At 39.3% G+C, this 24109-nt stretch overlaps 3 protein-coding genes and 1 non-coding gene across 4 annotated transcripts; 2 read left to right on the forward strand and 2 right to left on the reverse strand.

Moving 5' to 3' along the window:
• The first annotated feature begins 68 nt into the window (after positions 1-68).
• On the forward strand, positions 69-7642 carry LOC122083824. The gene is made up of 5 exons (XM_042651732.1): positions 69-275; positions 5176-5294; positions 6613-6670; positions 6811-6888; positions 7200-7642. The coding sequence occupies exons 1-5, from the start codon at positions 77-79 to the stop codon at positions 7391-7393; spliced, it is 648 nt and encodes a 215-aa protein (XP_042507666.1). The 5' UTR covers positions 69-76; the 3' UTR covers positions 7394-7642.
• Positions 7643-15562: 7920 nt separating this feature from the next.
• LOC122084863 (UPF0496 protein At1g20180-like) lies at positions 15563-16797 on the reverse strand. The gene is made up of 2 exons (XM_042653284.1): positions 16761-16797; positions 15563-16617 (listed from the first exon to the last, which is right to left on the reverse strand). The coding sequence occupies exons 1-2, from the start codon at positions 16795-16797 to the stop codon at positions 15563-15565; spliced, it is 1092 nt and encodes a 363-aa protein (XP_042509218.1).
• Positions 16798-19656: 2859 nt separating this feature from the next.
• TRNAY-GUA lies at positions 19657-19743 on the forward strand. Its single transcript is given in 2 exon segments — positions 19657-19693; positions 19708-19743. It is a non-coding gene; the product is annotated as a tRNA-Tyr (tRNA).
• A 192-nt stretch (positions 19744-19935) lies between these two features.
• Positions 19936-23545, reverse strand: LOC122084069 (transcription factor ABORTED MICROSPORES-like). The gene is made up of 10 exons (XM_042652103.1): positions 23308-23545; positions 23143-23212; positions 22748-22841; positions 22452-22631; positions 22255-22339; positions 21870-21938; positions 21027-21671; positions 20607-20876; positions 20351-20527; positions 19936-20248 (listed from the first exon to the last, which is right to left on the reverse strand). The coding sequence occupies exons 2-10, from the start codon at positions 23174-23176 to the stop codon at positions 20153-20155; spliced, it is 1650 nt and encodes a 549-aa protein (XP_042508037.1). The 5' UTR covers positions 23177-23212; positions 23308-23545; the 3' UTR covers positions 19936-20152.
• Positions 23546-24109: the final 564 nt, after the last annotated feature.

Below are 24109 nucleotides of genomic sequence, written 5' to 3' on the forward strand. Positions count from 1 at the left end.
TCTGTTGTCAGACGTCTCTCTCTATCACTCTCTCCGTCTCTAAGACGCAGTTTTGCACCACTGCTTTAGTTCGGCCATGGCGTTTGCTCACTATTTGGTGGCTTTGCCTGTAGATAGTTCACACCTTCTGAAAAGTTCCATTACATCTTGTCCAACTACCTGTACTGGTTCTTCTTCCCTTGTCTCCCATGTTTTCTCTCCTTCTTCTCTACGGGCCGAAGCCAAAGCGCCTAAGGTTTCAGTCTTTTCGAGGTTTCGTAAACTCGGGCATAGAGGTGCTCTCCCTGTCCTGCTCCTTTAGTATATGTTAGTTCTGCACGTTATTCTTTTCTTTTCTCCGTTTGATCAAATGCCCGACTTTTCATTATCATCTTTCTTGTAGAAAGGGAATCGGAATCACTTTCGTCTGGGATAAATTAAGGGATTTGATTTTTTCGTATCTTCTATGCCATGTGATTATTGTAGGTTTCAGTTGATATGGTAGTTGAAGATTTTCTTCAGGCTTTCTGAAAATTATTGTCAATTAATCATCGACTGCAAGCATCGAAAAAGTTTTCGAATTTGTACTTAGTTTGGTTTTTACAATGTATTGATTTTTTCCGTGCATGTCGTTATCATAATTTACTGGAGTAGTTCACAATATGACAAGCCGTAGCATTCAAGAGAATGCAGAACATTTATATTAATTGCACCGAGTTCCCGTTTGCTGCTACTATTAGTTTTAGGTGGGGTGCCCCATCTCTGTTTTTTTCTGAAGCACAGATATGTTGGTGGTGACCACATCTGAGGTTCAAAACAGTTTCCTTCGTCTTCCTCACTCCTTTAGGAAAATGAGAACTATTGCTGTACCAAAATCTCGTTTTTCCCGTTTAGTACAGCAGGTGAGTGTATCTACCATGTAAGCATGTCATTCACAAGTGGTCTCCTGAGAAGGATTTTTTTGCTTTTCTTTCAATTACCACCATCTTTTAAGGAGTGCTTACTTTAGCACAGATTGTCTAAAATAATGCTGCCTGGATTGTAACAAGTGCTGTCTGACATACAACCAAGGATTTTAAACTCGGAATTGTCACAAAAACCCTAGAATCGGCCGCTCAGATCTGAAAACCCAGCGATCCGGTCCCAAAAGCCCTATAATTGGCCGCTCCAGAACATTCGGAATTGGGATTGGTCATGGCTGATTTCGATCCAAATTAGCTAATCTGATTTTTTTTAAAACTGTGCGTACATCTTAGCATTCACCTGGAAAACAGAATCAACCATTTTTATAGCTTTTTCTTACATTGAAATGTCTTCATCATATATTGTTATGCCATCTGTGCACTTAAATACAAGTCAAAACATCGCATCCATTTTGTGCATAAATCTTTTTGAGACAAGAAATATTAGAAATTTAAAGATGTAAGGAAAGGATTATGAATGAGATGGAATTTACCATTATGCTTCTATTTTTCTAATTATTTTTTGTTTCCAAGGGTAAAAGACGATCATCTACATTTCAATGTATTCATGTATTTTTATTTTGTTTCTTGTATATATATTTCTGTTAACCATAAATAATGGATTGAATAGAAAAGAAAAGAACAGAAAGGTGAAGAGTGTCAAATTATCTTGGTGAAAGTTTAACCCCAAAACGAAAGGTTATGCATTGTTTGTGTCTCCATTTCTCTTTTTGTCCTAAGACATTATATTCTAAAGCCCCTTCTTTGTAGGCTTTTCCTGCTTCCATGACTCCAAAAGTTTTGTAATGTAACCATTCATCCTAATATAGATATACTCCACAATGACAAAAACAAGTGCCAATGCCACCAAATCAGTAGGTTTGGTTTAGCCATTTTATGCATGAGCCCCTACTCTGTGTTGACTTAATATTTGGGATCCTCAATCTGATTTTGATAAACATATTATATGCACTCCAACTAAGCTTGTATACCACATGAATTGGCTCACCTATTGAAATGAAATTGACTTCTACTTTCTTTTTCATTCATCTACTGGAGTCTAGTTATTTGTTGAGTTGGGAAACGGGTTGAGAATTTCTAGACAACCCTAATATAAATTATCTTGCTGTGGATCATAGTTCCTCTGAATTCTGAATTGCTTATTTGTGACCCAATAATTAATGTTGTTCATGCAGCAATGACGATGTGATAACCTTTTATTAATTCGCATTGCAATACTTCCTTTTTGGTGTTCAAAAACACTAGAGTGTGAGGTGAAGCATTCAATTTGCCTAAAGAATGAGGCATGTGTCTCATAAACAACATCAACAACAACAACCATAACCTTATCCCAACTAAATGGGGTCGGCTACATGGATCTGATAGAAGCGTAGATAATAAGAAAAGAGAAGGCAATAAGAGTAATAAAAGAAAAATGAAGAAGTTCTATCTGCGGAACAATCCCTTTAAAATGGGTCGGCTACATAGGTCTTTGTCCTCCAAACAGTTCTATCTACGGCCATACTTGGGTTGAGCGCTAGTTTTTGCATATCTCTTCTCACCACTTCCCCTATAGGCATTTTAGGTCTGTCCTTTCTTCTTTTAACGCCTTCTATGTGAATCTGGTCACTCCTCCTTACTGGTGCATCCATGGGTCTTCGTTGGATATGATCATAAAACCTCAAACAACTCTCGTGGAGCTTCTCCTGGATTGGTGCGACCCCCAAATCAGTTTTGATACAATCATTCCTTACTCTATCTCTCCTTGTCTTACCACTTATCCCCCTCAACATCTTCATCTCTGTTATGCCCAACTTATCTACATTACTTGTCTTGCCCAACATTCTACCCCATATGTTATAGCTGGTTTAATCATTGTCTGGTAGAATTTTCCTTTAAGTTTAATCAGCATGTGTTTATCACACAACACTGCCGTAGTACATCTTTGCTTCATCCATCCTACTTTAATTTTGTGAGAAACATCATCCTCTATTTCTCCCTCATTGTTAATGGTTGACCCCAGGTATCTAAAACAACTACTTTGTGGCAGTTCCCACTCCTCAAGCTTCACAACATCATCTACTGTCTTAGTTTGGCTAAAGTTACACTTCATATATTTTGTCTTTATTCTGTTTATCTTAAAACCTCTTGATTCTAAACTTGATCTCTATAGTTCCAGCTTAGCATTAGTCCTTTCAGTTGTCTCATCAATCAGAATAATGTCATCAGCAAATAACATACACCAATGGACCCCATCTTAAATGTGCCTGGTTAAATCATCCATAATGAGCACAAACAAATAAGGGCTTAGCATTGATCCTTGATGCAACCCAACTATAATTGGGAATTTACTACTTTGGCCCTCAGCAGTTCCAACACTTGCCACTACTTCTTCATAGATGTCCTTAATAATATCCACATGTCCCTACTCTTCTCTGAAACATGCCATATGAGCTCTCTAGAGACTCTGCCATAGGCTTTTTCGAAGTCTATAAAGACCCTGTGAAGGTTCCTTTTGTATGCTCTAAGTATCTCCATGAGCCTCTTTAGAAGGTAAATAGAATCTGTCGTAGATTGCCCTGGCATAAACCCAAATTGGTTCTTCGAGATATTATTCTCTTTTCTTAAGCGGGCTTCAATAACCTTTTCCCAGAGCTTCATAGTATAACTTATAAGTTTTATGCCTCTATAGTTGTTGCAGTTCTGGATATCACTTTTATTCTTGTAAATCAGAACTACAATGCCTCTCCTCCATTCATCTGGCATTTTCATTGTGCTCATAATCTTGTTAAATAGTTTGGTTTGCCAAGATACCCCCAAGCTCCTAAGCTCTTCCATACTTCAATCAGGTTCTCATCCAGTCCTAGCATTTTATCAACTTTCATCTTTCGTAGTGCATCTTTGAGTTCGGTCTTGCACACCTGCTATAGATGACCATGACATGTGATGGCTTAATGACTAGCCCCTTCCACTCCTGAAATTTCCCTATCAGTTAAGGTATCTCCATTAAGTAAGTTGTTGAAATAACCGTCCCATTTCTCCAAAATTTCTTAATTTCGTATTAATACTCTCCCATCCCCACTTTTAATGCATCTGACATGGTCTAAATCTCTGGTCTTCCTTTCTCTTATTTTGGCAATCCGATAAATCACTTTTTCTCCATTATTTTAGCCTCATAAACACACCCTGTTTAATAAATCCATAAATGCATATACTAGGATAATTAATGTTATTGATATATCATATAATTTACTAATTTCTATCATTTATATTCACATAAAGATAGAGGTCACTCACCCAACAAAAATTAGATAGAGGTGGAAAAGGAATAAGAAAGAAGACTTTGTTGAATGATTGGCCATCTAGGATTAACTTGCCTAGTTAGACTTGGAAGTTTCACACATGCATGTAAGCTCATGAGGTATCAGAAAGATGTGCATGCGTCATTTGAAAATGTTGGATAATAGGTACATGCTTTTTGTATGCCATGCCTCATGAGAATTGGCTTCAAATTTGCGTCAGGGCCTTCTTGTTGTTCTTCAGCATTTTTAGTTTATGCTTCAAAGTCCTCTAAAGGCATTGGTTCTTCATTATGTAGTTGCACAATATTGGAACTGATATGAACTTTCCTAACATAAGAATCAAGGGCCAACCAAGAAACATTGTCGTTTAGGGTGGTTCATGACAATTAGTTCTGCTTAAATGAAAATGAGGGACTTGTGGTGGGAAGCATTTCAATTCTTATTTATTTAAATTTATCTGGCATTGTTGTCAGTTTCGTGTATCCTAATTCTTCTCTGTACTGGCTTGATTTCTAGTTGATATTGCAAAAATACATTAATATAGCAAAACATGCCAACTCTTTAAATTCAATTTGGGCTTCTTTGTGTACCATGTCATTCCTCACTAATCTAGTCATGGCTTTTCCCAGCTTACTCATATTTCCCCATCTTGTCATCAGCTGGTGTAACCCGTTGTTCTTGGGAATGGCTTTATTTCTGTTAGCTTTCTTTACTGCAATAAGAATTTCAGCTGTTTGATGTTGCACACTTTCGTTGTTTTTGTTTGTGCATCTTTTCTTTTTTCCCTTTTTTCTTTGAATTAAAGTTTTTTATTTTCTGTTAATAGTCTTCTATAGTATCTTGATTTGGTAGGTCTTTTCCCCCTTTTCATGTTCACAAACGCACACATATACTTGGTTCATGCTGAAGCATTCTGCTTGAATTGCTTCCAGCCAGGGCGAAGTTGCAGGAACCAGAAGCTAATTTAGTTGCTGATGCTTTTACAAACTTCAAACATGTGCTTCTTCCAATCACTGACCGGAACCCTTATCTGTCCGAGGGAACAAGACAGGTGGTCCTTGCTTTCTCAGGCAGTATGCACTTCATTATTTGTTTATACTAGGCTAAATGCCACAGTATTTATTTTGGCTGGTCTAACAAAATATCTATCATCATTCATCTGGGATAGCTTGCATAGTGGCTTAAGATATATCCTATTTCCTTGCATTTATGTAGGACATCTAGAACATCAGTGAATTTCTTAGAGTTGCAAACATGGATTTAAAACTCTTGATGAGATTGACCATATTGACCAAGTCCAATACACCCTGTATTTATGTTGGTTGATTTGCTTCAGACTCGGCCAAGTTTTGGACCAGATCAACCAAGTCAACTGAGTATAAACAGAGTCTAGTCCCGCTACTGATCCCAGGTTCTATATCCTTGGTTATGAACTTCCATACTCTTTTGACCAAGTTCCTGACATGTTAACTCTGAAACTTGAATAATAGATGCATCTGTACAATTTTTTTTGTTTTATCAAATAACATCACCCTGGTTGTATCAAAAATTAAATGATCAACCAGGTTTTGCTTAGATAGAATTGTTGCTGATTTTGCCATTTGTGCTTGCTGGTCGATATGAAACAGTTTCTGACATGGCCAGGTTTCGGAAATTGAAGTGTCTTTGTTACATGGCTTCCGTATGATACCCGATTTCAATCTGTGGCATCTGAAACATTAGGGCTTATAATCATCTGAATTCATGGATCCCTGAAGCATTTCTATATGGTCAGCGAGAGGACATGTAGGAGTTGAAAACTTAAAATGTACCATTTGGTGGACCTCTCCAAGAGATTCCCTAATCATATTTAATGGTGATAACCTATTAATATGGTGTGTATTTTATGGCTGAAAAAATATGGCAAATGGACCAAAAATTAGCAATTTCAGAGGATTGTGTGTGATCATCAAGTTCAAGTTTACCTTTTCTTTTGCATACAGTTGGGATCTGAATGTTGGACAACTGTGCCAGATCACATTTCCCAAGTTATTCATGTTATTGGAATAGGTTATGTGTTTGATAAACTACAGTCTTCAGCCAAAGTACATGTACAGACAGAAATTTCAGTTGACCAGTATATAAGAAGTGTTATCCTTATGTGAAAAAAGAATTGGAAATAACTCTAAACTATGCTATGCAAAATGATGGACAGTGGTTTGTTTATGTGGAGACGTAAAAATTTGTCTTTTCCAGTGCAGTGCTATTCCTAAAAAGGGGGATTACCATTTTTAGCACTTGGACATACTTTGATGATTCTTTGTTTCCTCTGAAATAAATTATGCATCAGCTTCCGCCTCCTGTTTGTAATTTCAATCTTCTCTTGGCAGGCTGCAGCAACTACAGCTGCCTTGGCAAAGAAGTATGGTGCAGATATTACAGTTGCTGGTGTGCTCACCTTTTTGTCATTTTTGACATTCTAGTCTTGGGAAAGATCAAATATAAACTATAGAGACATATGGTATTTTGTCTACAACATTTGAGTGCAGGATTTATAAGATACATGAACTTGCTGTGTTTTATTGCAGTGATTGATGAGAAGCCTAAAGATACTTTGACTGAGCATGATACCCAACTTTCTAGTATCCGGTGGCATCTTTCTGAAGGTATATTCCTACTTTTGACTGGTCTTATCAAAGATTGTTGTTGTGAAAAGGCTCATATTAGAATCTAGGTACTGGATAAGTATTGTATGGGCCTGCATTTCATTACAAATCTGGTATTCTCTTCTGTGCTGCCATGACTCAGAGGAGTCATTATGATCCAAGGACCATTGGAAATATGCTATCTCACTGAGTGCAAAAACTAACATGAACTTGAAAGTGATGATTTCTGAAGATTTTAAACTTTGATATGTTTACATGAAATTCTTCATGATCTATATTCTCTTGATTTCAAATCGGTGTCTTTCAATCAGGTGGGTTCCAGGAGTTTCGGTTGATAGAACGGCTTGGGGAAGGGAACAAACCAACAGCTATTATTGGTGAGGTTGCTGATGACTTGAATTTAGATTTGGTGGTGATGAGTATGGAAGCTATCCATTCAAAGCACATCGATGCAAACCTATTGGCTGAGTTCATCCCTTGTCCCGTCATACTTCTACCCCTTTGAGTGTAAATATCACCTCCCCACTTTCCATCATATGAAAAACTAGTCTACTGTCTTATGATTCAGAAAATTTTCATGGTTTTAAGCTTTTTCTTGAATCTCATTGGTGTAGCTTTTGTTTCCAACTTCGTGACTCTAGTTGTTGCCAGCAGTGAATCCATCCTGTTTGGTGTATTGTTTATTGGTTTTGGGACAGTGATTGCGATTAATTTTAGTTGTCAGACTGAAGGAAGCATAATTCTATTTCATTAACATGTTTTTTTCCCTTTTTTTTTTGCCTAAAAATTTTAGATGTGGGTGTATGCATGGACCAAGGTTCCAAAACTCAGGGTCGGTCTCGGGATCATGGTTTTAAGTATCGGTTGATACATATCTATATTGGCCCTTATTGATACGATACACACCGATATGATACATGAAATTTTTAAAACCCTTTCGTATCGATATGTATCTTACGATATATATCGATGCTCATCGATACACCATTGATACCCATCGATACGATACAATATATATTGATACACACTAATACATATTGATATTTTATGAAAAAAAATAAAATCGAGTGAAATGTATGCATTGGTATGTATCAGTATGTATCGATAGATACATACCGATACGATACGATACGTACCGATACAGTGTGCTACGGTCATAATGGTCAAGTTTGGTCATTTTTCAGAAAAACACGATTCTTTTAGGGGTTTTTGTTTTGAAGTTGCTGTTAGTCATATTTCTTTCTAACTAAAGTGGAAATCAAGGTTAGGAATAAGAATTTTACATTTATGGGACAACTACAAAACTTGAATTCTTAGTGCGATAACATCAATTTAGTGCTTATGCATAATGCATGTTATCAATAGTTTTTTTTTTAACAATTTTTTTTTATGCAAAAGTGTATAAAAAAGTGTTTCATATTCATTTATGTGTGTATCTTTAATGTTTCTTAGTATATCTTTAATAAGATGCGATACCCTCTGATACGTATTTTAATTTTGACTGATCAATATAGAGACTGATACTGATACTTTAATCCTTGTTCGGGATCAATTAATATTGATACTGTTCTGGATTAGTCTGGCTGAACCAAATGGACAGATTTACCCTTGATTTTTAAACAACATCAGTTTTTTTTATTATATTTTTACCCTTTGATAAGATTTCGGGATCTTTAATTCCATATTGATCCAGTCCGATCTGATCCAAGTTTTAAAACTATCATGGACTGATAAAATCTTAAAACCAAAAGAAGTGTGTTTATTATAACTTTTCTTCACACCCACGCCTTTGGTTTATGTGGACGGTGATCGACCTGCTTGGATGGTTTTGTACCTAATTTTTCTAAAATTAGCCAGAGTTTTGATTTATTTTATTATTATTATTTTTTTAGGGTGGGGGGTGGGGGTGGGGTGGGGGTGGCGGTTTAAAGGATCCGTGTTTAATCCTCTTTCTCTCCACTTTATTTTTGAGTTTGAGGTGTCCAAAAAAAAAAAAAAGAACAAGTGAAAACTAGAGCTATTGAACAATTAGGCCCATTTGTTGGGAGGGGAGGGGAGGGAGGGGAGGGGGTGGGAGTGTTGTCAGTATGGAATCCACATGTTAGTGAGATTAAAGACAAGAAAGTAAAGATGTGGTGAAATTACTGTAACATCCCACCCATCATGTTTGGTTGGGTGTGATGGGGTGGGAGCTAGGAGGAGAGAGAGAGAGAAGAGAAAGAAAAGAAGACGATGGAGCAAAGAAATAACATCTACAAATTCTGGCACCGTTGGTGTAGATTCACTACTCCTCCACCATCTCTACTGACGGCAGGGGTAGAGAAACCCAAAGAAGTCCTCTACCGGCGACTTTGTTGCTTACTTTTCTTCTCCTTTACACTTTACTTTTTTTTTTAATGCTTCAAGTGCTAGGAAGGGTTTTAAAAGCCAGAATCACCCCTGGTTCAGTTCCTTCTAATTCTGATCCAGATTAACCGAAAATAGTTCAGAATCAGTATGGAAGCTGCCAGAATCCACTTGGAACCCTAGAATAATTGTATGAAGAGGTTAGTTCGAATTTTAGAGGGGGGAATCAGGATGGGTCACAAACGATGCAATCGATAGATTCCGATTTTTTAAACACTAGAGCTAAGGTAATTATCACATTCCAATAATGGTCAGACTAAAACATATGTCAATGTTTTAGTCTATCTCCATTAAGATCAGAATCAGCAGTAGAAGCAAACAAATTGATCCACTAAAGAAAATGAGGATCCATCCTGAGGGGGGGATTGGACGAGGATGATCTTGATCTTTTCTTTTCTTTTTTTTTTTTTTTTTTTTTTTTTTTTTTTTTGTTAACTCTTGTGAAACCTATGTTGGATACAGTAGGTAGAAGATGAAGAAGAGAGAATCGGAGGGAGAGAGAAGGAATCCCTCTTTTCGATATATCTCAACGTCCGCGATAGTAAACTTTCATCAAGAGATATCGCTGAAAAAGATAGAGATAGGGAGGGAGGAAGGAAGGAAGGAAGGAAGGAAGGAAGGAGAGAGAGAGAGAGAGAGAGACGGAAGAAATCCCGCAAGAGTCCTATCAATTTCAAAGGACTTTGAGAAGGCTTGGGGTGGGAGAAGTTGCCTGCCACCTGGGCCGACAAGAAAAGTGGGTTGTTGGCTCACTTTTCCGCCCCTAAGCAAACAAACACCTTTGGAATTGTTATTTTTTGAAAAAGTGCAAAAACAATCCCGCCCCAACAATCCCACCCCACAACTCCCCTCTAAACAAACGGGCCCTTAGGCTCTTGAACTACAAGAGAAAATCTGCGAAACAAAGCTTCCTAGACGATTTGAATTGAAGTGCAAATCCAGACCAGACTGATAAAAGGCATCCACTTGTAAAGCCGGCGGCATGCCTTATGGTGGACGTGCATTTTTTTTGAGTTTCCTCTCGGAAAACAAAAAAGAAGGAAAGGTTTTTATTTACTACTATTATATTGCTCAAATGCCTATTTGGAAGTCAGGGCCATATAGATTTTTTTTTTTTTTTTTTTTTTTTTTTTTTTTAAAATATGACAAGAAAACTTTATTCATTAAGAGAAATTAAAATTACATCATCAGTTTGAGGTGGTATAGTCATGTACTCATATTCAATGCCAATAAGGAGGAGCGATCAAATCTAGAGTGAAGGAGTCAAAAGAGTTAGGGACACATCTAAAATGACAATAGACGAAGTGGTGAGGAATGACATGCATAATCATGGTCTTGTCCCCACTATGACCTAATAGTACCCTTTGGAGAGCAAGGATCTATGTAGCCAATCTTATTTAGCTGAGATTTTCCAAACTTCTGGATTGTGACTCTTCTCTCTTACTCTTATAATTCTTTTCTCATCTTTCCCTCCTTCCACTCCTGTTTGGATTTTTTCAATTTTATTTTGTATGTATCCATGTAGTCGATCTCATTAAGTTGGGATAACGATAAGGCTAAGTTGATTGTTATTGTAAAATTACATCAACACATTGTGATACAACTTCAATGATATTTTGATCTGTTCTGGTGCTACTAACCAATTTTAAACAAAATAAGGATAAACTTTTGACATTTTTATCTAGGGCAATCTCTGGTTATCAAATTCGGTTTGGGAAAAACTCTAGGAAGAAGGTGGAGGCTAAAGCAGTTCGAATTCTAAGTCAGAGGCTTAGAGCCATAGTTAAAATGAGAATGTGCGGTATTATGTATTTAAAAGGGCTTAGAGTCTGGGCAGCTCAGTTTAAAAATGGTTTTTTATCTTAAAAAAAAAAAATGCCTGGAAACAAAGATGGTTCTAAACCTTCTAAATCCCCGCCTATGAGCGTGTTTTTCTCCTTCCACCTCTGTGCGTGTTTTCCCCATTGCTGTTGTGCACCACCCTCATTCGGCCAGGTCCTGTCTCTCTCAACAATGCGGGGTGAATCTTCCAGGGCTCAGAATAACCCACATAGCTTCCCTCCACCCCCTTCACCGGACCCTCCACCTAATGACGAAGGAGACTCCATTCTGCTCAATGAGGAACTGGAAGAGTAGCTAGATGCTCAGGCAAGCCTCACCTTGGTAGGTTCGATTCTTGCTGGTAAATCATACCGTATCCTGGCGGTGAAAGAAGCCCTTGTTCTGGCATGGCATCTCCTCCACGGTGTTGAGATTATTGCTTTGGAATCCCACCTTTTTATCTTCCACTTCAACCACGAATTGGATGTCCAGAATGTTCTCGAAGGAGGACCATGGACGGTTTCAGGAAATGCCCTAGTTCTTACCCGGTGGAATCTAGAAGGCATATGGAACTTTCACGACCTCACTTTCTGGGTCCAACTCCATGGCATCCCCAAAGAACTCCTCAAAGCCGAAGTTGGTCTGCAACTCACAAGGAAGATCGGGACCCCGATTCTAACTACGCTAATCCAGAACTCAAGCATGGCTCTCTCTAGAGATTTTCTTCGTTGTCGCATCACCATCGACATAAGACTTCCCTTGAAGAAATCTCTTCAAGTGCGACGCAGAAATGGACGGGAGATTCCGATCACTGTCCAATACAAATGCCTCCCCATATTTTGCTATCACTGTGGCCTGGTCGGCCATGAGATCATAAGGTGTGAATCTTTTTTCTTGGCACAGAGGCAGCATCAACAGGGTCACCAATACCTGAAGGCTCTAACCTACCCCCTGTTCCCTTCTGCTCTCTTTGACACTACTCTGAAAGCATCGATTCCTAAACCTCGGCTGATAGAGAAAGCTCCCACAGCCTTACCCGAGAAACTTGCCTTCTTGAAAGTAGGTTTCCAGTCGGCGGCGGCACCTACCTTTTCCAGCAGTCGACAAACCTATCCCAAAGAGAGCGAGGGCGACCACACTGTGGCCACATCAGCAGCCTCATGCATACACATGCAACCGTCTGAGTGCACGTCTCCACGTAGGCAATATGACCACCTTTCTTCTACTAGACACGTACAAATGCAGTTATGTAATTCTACCTTCCGTCACCGACCAAACATGCTTGCCACCCTTATCCCACATCCCCCCAACGGTCCAATAATTGGCCCCTTCAATCATCCGTCTATGATGGCACACACCTCATCCACCCAGTCGAACCTTCCACACACCACGAAACCCTCTCTCCAAGAGTCATCCATATCCCTTCTTGCAGCCATCAACTCCTATTTACATCTCTATCCCGACTCCGCAAACTCAATGTTAGCCCTCCTCCCTCTTTTATCGGGTGTTTCCAATTTTGATATCGACCTGATATCCACGGATGTTTTCCCTCAACTCTTTCCAAACACAGATCAATGCTCAACTCAGCCCAACCCTCCTACATCAGTTCAACAATCATCAGCTACCCCTCCCATCATCGTAACAACCCCAAATGCCACTGCTCATATGCCACGACCCACCTCTGCCTCCCACTCCCCAACCAGTGAGCTCCCTTCACTTAACATTCAAAGACCCACTCCTCCAGTGACTCTCAACCTCACCCCTCCCTCCCCACTACCCCATCAAAGACACAAACAGGTCTGTAACGCCTCTACACCTTACACCCGAGACCTAAATATTTCTGAGAGCTACACTTCTTGGCCTAAAAGCAAACGCCCCAAGCAGGGACAGCAAGAGCGTAAGGCTACGACAACTTCTGATAATCCATCCCTGAACGAGTATTTTTTAGAGGATGGCCCTTTGGTGGTTGGGGGAAATCGGCCCCGGGTGGATCAATGAAGATTATCAACTGGAATTGTCAAGGATTGGGGAGTTCCTTGACTTTTCGTTCACTACAGCACTTATCAAAAGCCAGCCACCCTAATATTGTGTTTCTCATGGAGACCAAGAGCAACAGCACCAAAATCGCTTGCATTGGCCGTCTTCTGCACTTTCATTCCTCTTTCTCAATCGATCCTTGGGGTCCTCTGGTGGGCTTAGCATTTTATGGAATAATAATGTGGATATTACTGTTTTGACCGCTAACCAGAATTTTGTTGATGCTGAACTCCTCTTCTTCCCCTACTTTTTTTTATTGACCTATGTATATGGAAATCCAGTGAAATCTTGTAGACAACAGATATGGAATGATATTTCAGCTTTCAGATATAATCGTTTCGAGGAGTGGGTCTGCATAGGTGACTTCAATTTCTATCTAGCTTGGCATGAAAAATTGGGAGGTTGTTCCAAATTCAACAGGGATATGGGCATCTTTCGGACTTTTGTTGATTCATGTCGCCTCATGGATATTAAATCGCAAGGCCCCTCCTTCACTTGGAATAACAACAGAAAAGGTTGCGCAAATATTAGAATCAAGTTGGACAGGGTACTCGCGAACTAGGCCTAGCGAACCTCTTTCTCTGAGACCGCAGTCACCATTCGGTCTATTATTGGGTCAGATCACTTTCCTTTGATTGTGGACACTGAAGGTGGTCGATCATCTGGAACCCATCCTTTTTGGTTCGAATCCATGTGGTTCACCCATCCGGATTGTCAGAAGGTTGCCACCCAAGCTTGGAATATCCCTTCTTTTGGATTAGAATCTACCAAATTGTTTCAAAAAACTGCCAATTGTAAGAAGAGCTTCACTACTTGGAACAAGAAAGTATTTGGAAATGTCCACAGGAAAATTGAGAATTATCTCCATGAACTTGAGCATCTCCAAGATGATATCTCAATCACTTATCAAAACTGAGTCTTAGAGGTTTTGAAGTTGCTGAAATTAGAACTTCAAAGGGAGGAGCTCCTCTGGCAGCAAAAATCTAGAATCCTATGGTCATCTGGTGAGGATAAAAACACCAAATTCTTCCATACGGCGATGATGCAGCATCGTAACCGCAACAAGATCTTGAAACTCCAACTTGCTAATGGGAATTGGTCTAGTTGGGAATCGGAATTTTTCAGGGAGATATTGAGCAGATTTGGTTCCATTTTTTTTCTTCTGAACCAATTAATGATGAATCTCTCCAATTTATCCTCCAAACTATTTGTCCAGTGGTTTCAAATCAGATGAATGAAGAGTCATGCCGAATTCCTGAGGTAGAGGTCAAAGCTGCACTCTTTGCTATGTACCCGCTGAAATCGCCCAGCCCAGACGGTCTCCCCCCAGCATTCTTCCAATGCTACTGGGACGTTGCATAACCTGTGTTCAAGAGGTGTTTCGAGATGGTCACTTGCCTTCTGCTCCCAATGCTACATGCCTTATCCATAAAGTTGATCAGCCAGAAACGGTAGATCACTTCAGGCCAATTAGCTTATGCAACGTCCTCACTAAAGTGATCACTAAGCTTATCGCGTCTCGCCTTAAGCACTCCCTCGATTCCATCATTTCGCCGGCACAGTCTGCCTTTGTCCCTGACCAATTAATTTCGGATAAAAAAATATTACGCATTTTAAACCTTTAGATTTAAAAAAATACGTGATTAAAATTTTTATAAAATACACACGTTTTAAACTTTATTTATTTATTCTTTTTCTGTTAGTCGAATTGAACCCAACGATGCAACAAAGAAAACCGAATAATTTCCCTGGACCCATTTACTCCGGTGAAGTGGAAACCATCCCTAATACTGTGTGCAAGATTACTTTAGTAGTCTGTGCAACCTCCTCATTCACGGCGCGGTGCATGGTTCTATCTCTCCTACTAGAGGCATTAGGCAGGTGATCCCCTCTACCCCGCTCTATTTGTCTTGTGCTCACAGGCCCTTAGCTCCATCCTCAGCCATGCTGAATCATTGGGAATTATTAAAGGTATGAAAGTGAGGAACCGATCAGCCCCTCTTACTCATCTATTGTTCGTCGATGATAGCCTATTATTTGCCGAGGCCACCTTGAAAGAGATCCAAAATCTTAAAGGCTGCTTGAATTTATATTGACAAGCAAGTAGGCAACTCATCAATTATAAAAAATCCTCCCTCGCTTTCAATCCGAACAGTGATGGATTGAGGGCATTTTCACCACTACATAGTTAGATCATCTAAATTGTTTCACCTAAAAAACATAAATATATCATTCAAGTTGATCATAGTGATAATGATCTCATAAAATAAAAATCTCAATTCATTATTGGGAAACAGTTCACCTTATTAAGTTGCATAATACAAATTAAATGAATTTCATCAAAAAATAAATGAAAGAATTGTTGTCGCTTTTCCCTTGTGGGAATGCCATATATCATCACCACAAACAATCAACCGTTTCCTTGTGGGTGCACCATTATTTCCTGTAAAATAAGTCTTCTAGCTCTATTAATGGTAAGAAAACACAAATACACATGCTCCTCCAGCTCTTCTAGCTGCTCCAAGAAACCAGACTCATTCATCTTAAACTCTCTCACTATCTCCATTAACATCTCCTTATTTTGGCTCCTCACACATATCTTAGCAATCTCCTTCCCGTGATCTATCTCGTCCTGCAACCTTATCACTATTCGATTCATCGTGTCAAAATCCCTGTTCAATATAAAAACCCCTCTCGCTGCTGCATCAAGCTGTGCTCCTACTCTGTAAAGCACACTCGCGTTGATCGCCATTCGAATTGACTTCATCTTTCTCTTCAAAAACCCCAATGAAACAGTGATTACAGCCGGCGACGCCGCAATGCCGACGATTGTGTGAGCCGCCAGGATCAGTGTCGCCAATGTAAGCGTTGTGCAAGTTATGACGAGGCTAATTCCTCCAAGCTTCTTGCAGAAACGAATCAATTTCTCTCTCCTCTTGATCTTTTCACGTGTCACTGTTAATTGGTGAAGAATCAGTTCATATTTATTGTGGATTAAATGGAATTGAACCAGGCTCGAGCTTGGGAGAGGATTTGCAAGCTTCGCAAACGAAGATAGCTCCCGGAATATGATTCCACATTGATCGTTGCTGCAATTGTTTATTTCTAAACTTTTTGATAAATAGATGATTTTTTGAATCTTGGAATAATCTATACGCGTTTGATCTATGTTCTGGAGAAGGAAACCACAAATCTTGAATGCTTCTAAGCTGCATTCGAAGTAGTCCATGAGAAGGAAACAGAGTTTGTGATCGGTTCCAGAGCAAGAACTCTCGATCATGTCCATTAGGACCTCTTGCCGAGGTTCCAGGACGTGATCGCAGAGATTTGATGTTCTTCTGGGCTGGCCTTGCTGAACTTTGCTCCTTATTTCTTTGTAAGAATTGGTTCTGAAGGCTTCCGTGTATTCCTCATTAACGTTTAACTTGTTGCGCACGCTACTAACTTGTTCTCTGGAATATTCACCTGAGGAAGACAAAACCGACAATAAAAAAATCAGCTTCCACCTCGTAGATTCAAAACGCTAAATTTTTTGTGTTCTTCTTAAGATGAAAAGAACAGATCAAGGAAAACATAAAAAGCAGGATCAGATTGTAGAAGAATTTCACCTGTCCCTGTTAGAGAAGATTTCAGCTTGGGCCACATATATAATCCTTTTTAGCTGAGAGATGTAATTAAACAAAGGTGGAGAGAAGGAAGAAATTATCAGAACTGAAGAGAACACCAACCAACTACTTTTAACCCTTCAAGCAGGCAAGGCAAGGAAGTAATGGAGTCCTCTACGCTTATTTCTCTCTCATCTGAGAGCTAGTCTTAGCTTGTGCCTTGGGGAGAACTAAAAAGAAGAGACGACTGGGATAAGACCGTCTTATGAGTAACATTCCAAGATTTATGCACCGAAATTTGAGAAGTCGTTGTACAGTTGGCATTTCCCTAGAGATCTATATTGGTGGTTAATTTTTAATCAATCCAAGTGGCTTTCTATGATACTGCCACGTTATATTCTTCCATGGGTCCCGCATTGAACTTTTGCTTGCGGGTTGCGGCTCTTGTTGGTCTTTAACTCTTTAAAAAAAAAAAAATTAAATAAATAAATAAATTCCCCAAAGGAGTGTGGGATGGTTCTCTGAATTCTCACACCACCATTGTGGCATGTGGGTTCTCTCTGAGGCATTCTTTCTCATTTTTAACCATGTGGGTTTCACTTCTAGTGGAGATTTCCTCCACACTCAAAGGGGTGGGTGGATAGCCATCTATCTGAATAGAAGTAAAATAGTCAAAGTTTCAAATCTTTTTTTTTTCATAGGGGAAAGAGGGGGACGGGGACGGGGACGGGGACGGGGACAGTAAGCTGGGAGAAGGCCAATCAGCGTAGGGTGATCTGAAATGTAGCATATGCTTTGATTTTTAAGTTTTTTAGTTATTGGAAACATAGAGGAAGCTTCAATAAATATATTTTTTCATTTCATGGGAGGTAAACTGAACATCTCGCCCCACGAGTCACATTAGTTTCACATAAAACTTTTTTTCTATAAGAAATATGAAGAAGAGTTTTTATGTTCCATAGCGTGGCCTTTGCACCAGTCTAAGGTCAATGAAAATGCACGTTGAAGCATTAATGAGTTGGACATTTCTATCTTTCATGGGGGTAAGATAATCATTATTCCCAATAAATAAATAAAGAAATGAGAGAGGGAAGGAGTCATACACGCAAACAAAATGACCTGAAGCATCCCATACATAGTTTCTAAATTTTGAATCTTTCTAGTGTATTTCCAACAACAGGTAGGCGGGCTCTTCCGTAATATGCCGATTTGCTGGTTTAGCAGCCAAAGTTCAAGGAGCAGTGTCCCTTGAATCAGTGTTGGTACGGTTAACTATGGGGTTTGCTGGTCGGACCAGTAGTGACTAGACTAGTTTTCTCTCCTCCTTAATGCTTATCTAGGAGAGAAATTTAGATAAAAGAAAATTTCGTTCCTTGACGTGGAAGTTGACAGAGAGAGAGAAAAAAAAAAAAAGAAAAGAAAGTGAAGTTGAAATACCAGTAAGAATGTAGGGAACGACGATGACGGGAGTTTTAGTTTAGGATGAATGGTAATGCGTGCACGGTAAGTCGGTAACGGGTCGGAGATACACATAAAGATGAAGCGTATCCGGGTCTGAGGTATCCAGTACGTAACTTTTTCCATATCCGATTCAAAAGCCCGTGGAGCCACGTCTTAAGCTACACCTGAAACTTGTTTTGGGTCCATAATTACTCCTTACTTAGCTCTTCAATTAAATCTCAATTCTGACTTCTATGAAACTGTACACGACCATCTAGGTTTTTTACACTCTAGTCTTTGCAAGCCAAATGATGTCATGGGGAATCCATGCACTATCTAGGACACAATAAAGGAGGCTCACAAAAATTAACATGAGGCCATGGACATATATTATTTCCATGATTCAAGGTCTTTTTATACTCGTTATGTTATTTGTTCACGTGTAGAGTCAGATATGTCAAAATTAACTGTGAAAATTCCCACTAATTGACCATTCACATCTCCCAAATTGCGAGTTGTCTAGTGGGTGAGGAATGATGGGATGAATGAATATAGAACACCAACAAAAAAAAAAAAAGAAAAAAAAGTCTCCAAATGGACAAGGGTTGCCGGTGGAATAGACCAGCATATATTATTGAGGAAAGCTACATAGTAACACACTCATCCTCCTACGCCAGACATAAAAGCTGTAAAATGATGATCCCATGCCACCCCTATTAGATGCCTAGATGCATGTTTCCATTGGCCCCCACATTGGCGCAAGAACCACTCGATCAAATAGTATTTTCTCTTCTATAAAATATATGCTTCTATAGGTTTTACATGGTCATGGTGGTTTCAATTGTCAAATAATTCTCTTTACCAAAAAAAATTGTCAAATAGATCTCACCAGTTATTTAGTTTTGGAGAGATCCATCCCAATAAGTAATCAATTCCAACATCCAAACTCAAAAGCTTCCCAATAAATTAATTCTGAAAAAAGGTATTGAAACCATAGTTAGAAAATTAAATTCTCATTAGGGCAAGTCACCCAAGCCTAATTCAAAATTTTGGAAAATCGGTTAAGAGTCATATGGACTCAATCAAGGTAAAAAAATGGCAAAGCTTAGTTATGAGTCCAATAAGAGTAGGTATTTTTACTCGAGTATTTATAAACTTAGTGAGTCTAGTCATTTTAAAAAATGATATCAAATCGATTCATTATATTAGTATTTCATTTATATTATTGAACATATTTGCAATGAAATAATCTCAAAATCCAATAATTCATTCAATTTTTGTTTTCATTTCATATATACTTAGGTGATGAAGCCAAATCACTAGGATTTTTCTGAAAAATGAGTTGAGATATAACTGGTTTTCCAACTATGATCCGAAAATTTAATTCTGGAACAAATTTTGCAGTAGGTATTAAAATAATATTTAATATAATAATATATTTTCTCTCCTCTCATACCAACCGACCTTAGCTCAGTTGGTAGAGCGGAGGACTGTAGTTGAAAGCAGATAAATCCTTAGGTCGCTGGTTCGAATCCGGCAGGTCGGAATTTTTTTTTTCTTCCTTTTTTCCTATTTATGGGCCCAACCCAACTTGTGGAGTTTGGACCAACATGTGCCTGGGCCTCTTCTACATATAGACTGTCAAACTTTTTTTTTTCCCTCTTGGGTGGATCCATGGGCTCTGCACGTTAATGATCTAAAATCTCAACCGTCAATAACAGCTAATGGGAACTTTGACTAGAAAGTAAGGAAACTCTCATTCTCGTACCTAAACTAGTACACGTACACCGCTTCAAGCCAAAACCCTCTGGCTCTTTAACGTCTCTACTATAAGAATTTAGGAAGCGTGGTTGGGAAAACAAAATAAAAGTCACAGCGCCACCTTCGTCTCTGGTGGTGGTGGTGGTGATGGTGGTGGTTGTGATTCTCCACAGCGCCACCTTTCTCTGATGCTGCTACGCTTTCTCCGGCCAATCTCCAATTGGGTTACGAGTTATCTCCAGTAGCGACTCTCTGACATGCTCTGCTTGCACCATCTCATCATCCCTCTTCTGCTTTCAGTTTAAAAGAATCAAAATCATCTTTCATGCATGGTTTCAATCAAGCAAATCTACCACAAAAAGAAGGGATCAGAAAATTAAGATTGATCTTGCCTCCACTTTGAAGATGTTCAAGACCAGTTTTCTAAAGGTGATAACGTTGACGTTCATCACTTCTAAGCCCATAGCATTCATGGCCTCCATCAACTTCACAAACCCACCTGGCTTTTGCTCGCAGAAGACCCTAAGGAAGAACTCTTTTGCACCTATATGGGTCACTTCTACAAGTGGCTACCAATTTTTCACAACAATATTTGTTTAGTTTGGAATTGAATAGCTAGACCTAATAAAATTGGTTTCAAGCACTTACCTCCATTTTTGGTGCTTTGTCATCTGTGATTACAGAGTCATTCATCATCACAGAAGAGGAACATCGGGTTCCATGATCAATCATCCCCAATGTGGATTTGTTCATGGACTCATCGAGTTCATGTTTTGGACCATTTTGATGAGATGTCTCTAAATTGTTGTTACCATATTCGTCCATTGGCTCTTCGAGCTCATCTTGAAGATCCTTCACTTTTTTCTGCAACTCTTTTACGAATTCAATTGCATCTCCCAGAATTGATGCTCTATCCATCTAATAAATATTCAAAATAGTGACTTTAATTAAACATCATTTGTGAATATATAGATTTCGAAGCATATGAAAACTTGGGCACCCTCTGTTTAATGGCTAACTTTTAAAGATGAGGTCCCAACAAGTGGTGTCAGAGATGTGATACATTACCTTGCTGATCTTCGGCACCAGAGCACGCAGAGAATAGAGCCTATCATTGAGCTTCTTTCTCCTCTTCCTCTCAGCGTCCAGGTTTTTGGATTGGTGACGTCTCCCCTTCTGCTCATCACCTTCTTCTATCTGATCACTACAATCTGAGACCGAATTCGCATGACCTGTCTCAGGTTCGATCGAATCCTTATCTGGAATTGGTGGTTGTGAGTCAGTAGCACTGGTCCCTAAGGACTGTTGTAGAGCAACATTAATATCTTGAAACCCATTTTCCATGGAACCTTCAAAGAAGATATCATCCCGGCAGGGTCTGTTATCAGAAGGTGGAGGATATTGTCGCCCTGATCCTCCACCAAAGAAGCTCATCGGAGAACTACAAAGGCGAATCTGTTCCGAAGGGAGTTCCCATGGTAAATTCAAATTATCAGTCATCCCTGTAGGGGAAACCAATGGAGGGAAATGGTTGATGGAGTCCCTTTGAGAGAACCCATTGGTATGAAATAGTTTCGATGATTGATGATCAATAAAGCCACCATCATCGGCCATGGAAGGGTCACGGAGCTCTCCATCAAGCATTGGTGTCTGCTCCCATGGAAAGTTGCACTGAGCCATTACGAAATCTATGAATTCTTGATCCTCAGGTAACTGTAATAGAGATGGCTTTGATTAAATCCCATTTGTTTATTTGTTATCACAAAAAGATCATTCTCAATATCAACAGAAAAATTACTACTTTATTGTGAAATTCTAATCACACGAAAAGAGAGGAAACCCTTTTTATATTTTTAATTACGAGGATTGAAAGGAGAGATTGGAGTTGAAGAAGAAGAAGAAGCTCTGTACTTGTTCTGCAACGAACAGCTCTATTAATCCACCAGTCACTGGTATCAAAATCCTTGTCCACATCTTTCCCTGCATAAGGGCAGAGACAGTAAAAATAAGCAGAAACAGAAAATGTTGTGAGATGGTGTGTAGGCCTTTATAGAGTGTGGATCAGGTTTTTTTAAGAGAATGATTCCAGTACAATCTTGTCCACACATGGAATTCATCACAGGGCTTTTCCAAGTGTGAGTTAGGGACTCAATATATAAATCTTCACGTCCGGGAACCCAACAATACCCTCCACGACATACCAAAGCTGTTACGCCATGGCTCTGGCTACTCACATCCAATGTGGGATGATTGTTTTCGCGAGGTAGAACCTCAACGGGAAAGAGGAAACACTCACGTCAGAAGCAGTTGAAATGGAACTGGAACTGTTTGAAACGTTCATCCATTTGGGTTGGTTCGATAGTAAGGTGTCTGCATAAATTCTGTTTTACAGATTTGAATTGTCAGATTAGTGTTGTGTCGGTCATTTTAGAGAGAGAGAGAGAGAGAGAGAGAGAGGTGTAGGTTGTTTGAATGTCAAAAGTTAAAAAGTACCCAGGGTCTAAAGGCAAGGAAGAAGGCAACTGAACAAGAAGATCGCAAGCTTTGGTTCTAGGGTGTTGAAACATGTAATCCCTGCAAGAAAGGATAGGAGAGACATGAAAGAGAAGCTCTTCTCCTCCATTTTGTGTGTTCTGTGTTCCACCGCAACAACAACACATCAAGTCGATAAACCTATGAAATAGCCACCAGGAAAAAAAATCATAGGGGGTCATAACAAGAGAGAGAGAGAGAGAGAGAGAGAGAGAGAGATTGGATTCAATTTAAGGATATGTAAACAACAAACCGACCTTTGGTCTTCGGCTAATTTCCAAAAGACACCATAATCCCAGCCTTTCAAAGCGACAAGGTGTCTGAGAAGGCTTTGGACAAAGCTCATGTCTCCTGCAATAATCCCCAGAACCCTTCATGAAAAACTACCGTGGCCTAAACTTTTATAAAAACACAATCCCCAAACTCATGAATTTAACAAACCACCAAGGCGTGTGGGATATCAAGTATAACATGGGGAGCAAAGGAAGGTCTTGGTGGGATTCTATGCGAAAGCAACTATCCCACATCAGATGTGAGTAGCCCAATATAAAAGCTTATAAGGACTAGGGCACCCTCTCCTTCACGAAAAGTTTTGAATGATAGTTCTACCCAAGTCCTAGTAAAATTTAATTCTAAGCATGAAGAAACTTACTAATTGCGGTGTGTTGGGCATCTCCACCACCCATTCCTTTCGTCTCCTGGAAAGTACTCTCTGTATTTACCTGCGACCAAATTGATTGAATATGAACTTTGAAGGGAAGCAAAAAAGGAACCTACAGAAGTATACAAAGGAAAAGAGAAAAGTTGAGACCCATACAAACTTTAGTTGGCAGAAATGGACAGCTTCAGCAATACTAGAAAGAAGACCCACTTCACCAAATAAAGAAGTAATTAAGTCATTTTTCCCACTGGTTATGAGCTTCCAATAGAGAAGATACAGCCAGGGAACTCACTACAATTACCAACTTGGGTATTGAAGTGGTAGGTGAGTTGCAGAGCATACGTGAACAAATATTTTTAAGGCAGGAGAAGGGATCATTTACATAACATGGCTCTTATGTCATTTTACGGAAGAGGAGAAGGAGAGAAGAAATCTGAGAGAGTAAACAATCGCAGGGAGTTATTGCGTGAGCAATAGTGTTAAGTATTTTCTCATGTCTCAACTACTTTGCAACAGTTTTTAGAGAGAGAGAGATGGTGACGCATGAGATTTGATCACAAGAAGCAAAAGTGATTCATTCCATAGGTTAACGTAACTCAAAAATAGATCATCCAGGTCGTGTGGTTATGAAAAGAGAATGGGACTTACTGGTCGAATGATCTCTTTTTTGTTCTGGCTAAATACCCAAAGCCCCATAACCAAACCAGTCAGAAGTAGATCCAGGACCCTTTTTGAGTTTGATGTCCAGTACTCCAGTCCAGTTTTTAATATCCATTTTTAGTGGATGGAAAATATATTAAAGACAATAAATAAATAAATAAAAGAAGAAAGAAAGAAAGAAAAGAGGCTAAACAAGAGATGGATAGCACTCAAACCAAAGAAAGCCAGCCACCAAGAGAGGAACGGGTCAAAACCCTAAGAACAGGGGTGGGGGAAGAAACAAACAGCAAAGAAGCAG

Source organism: Macadamia integrifolia, chromosome 7 (genome assembly GCF_013358625.1).
Source record: "Macadamia integrifolia cultivar HAES 741 chromosome 7, SCU_Mint_v3, whole genome shotgun sequence".
Classification (NCBI taxonomy): domain Eukaryota; kingdom Viridiplantae; phylum Streptophyta; class Magnoliopsida; order Proteales; family Proteaceae; genus Macadamia; species Macadamia integrifolia.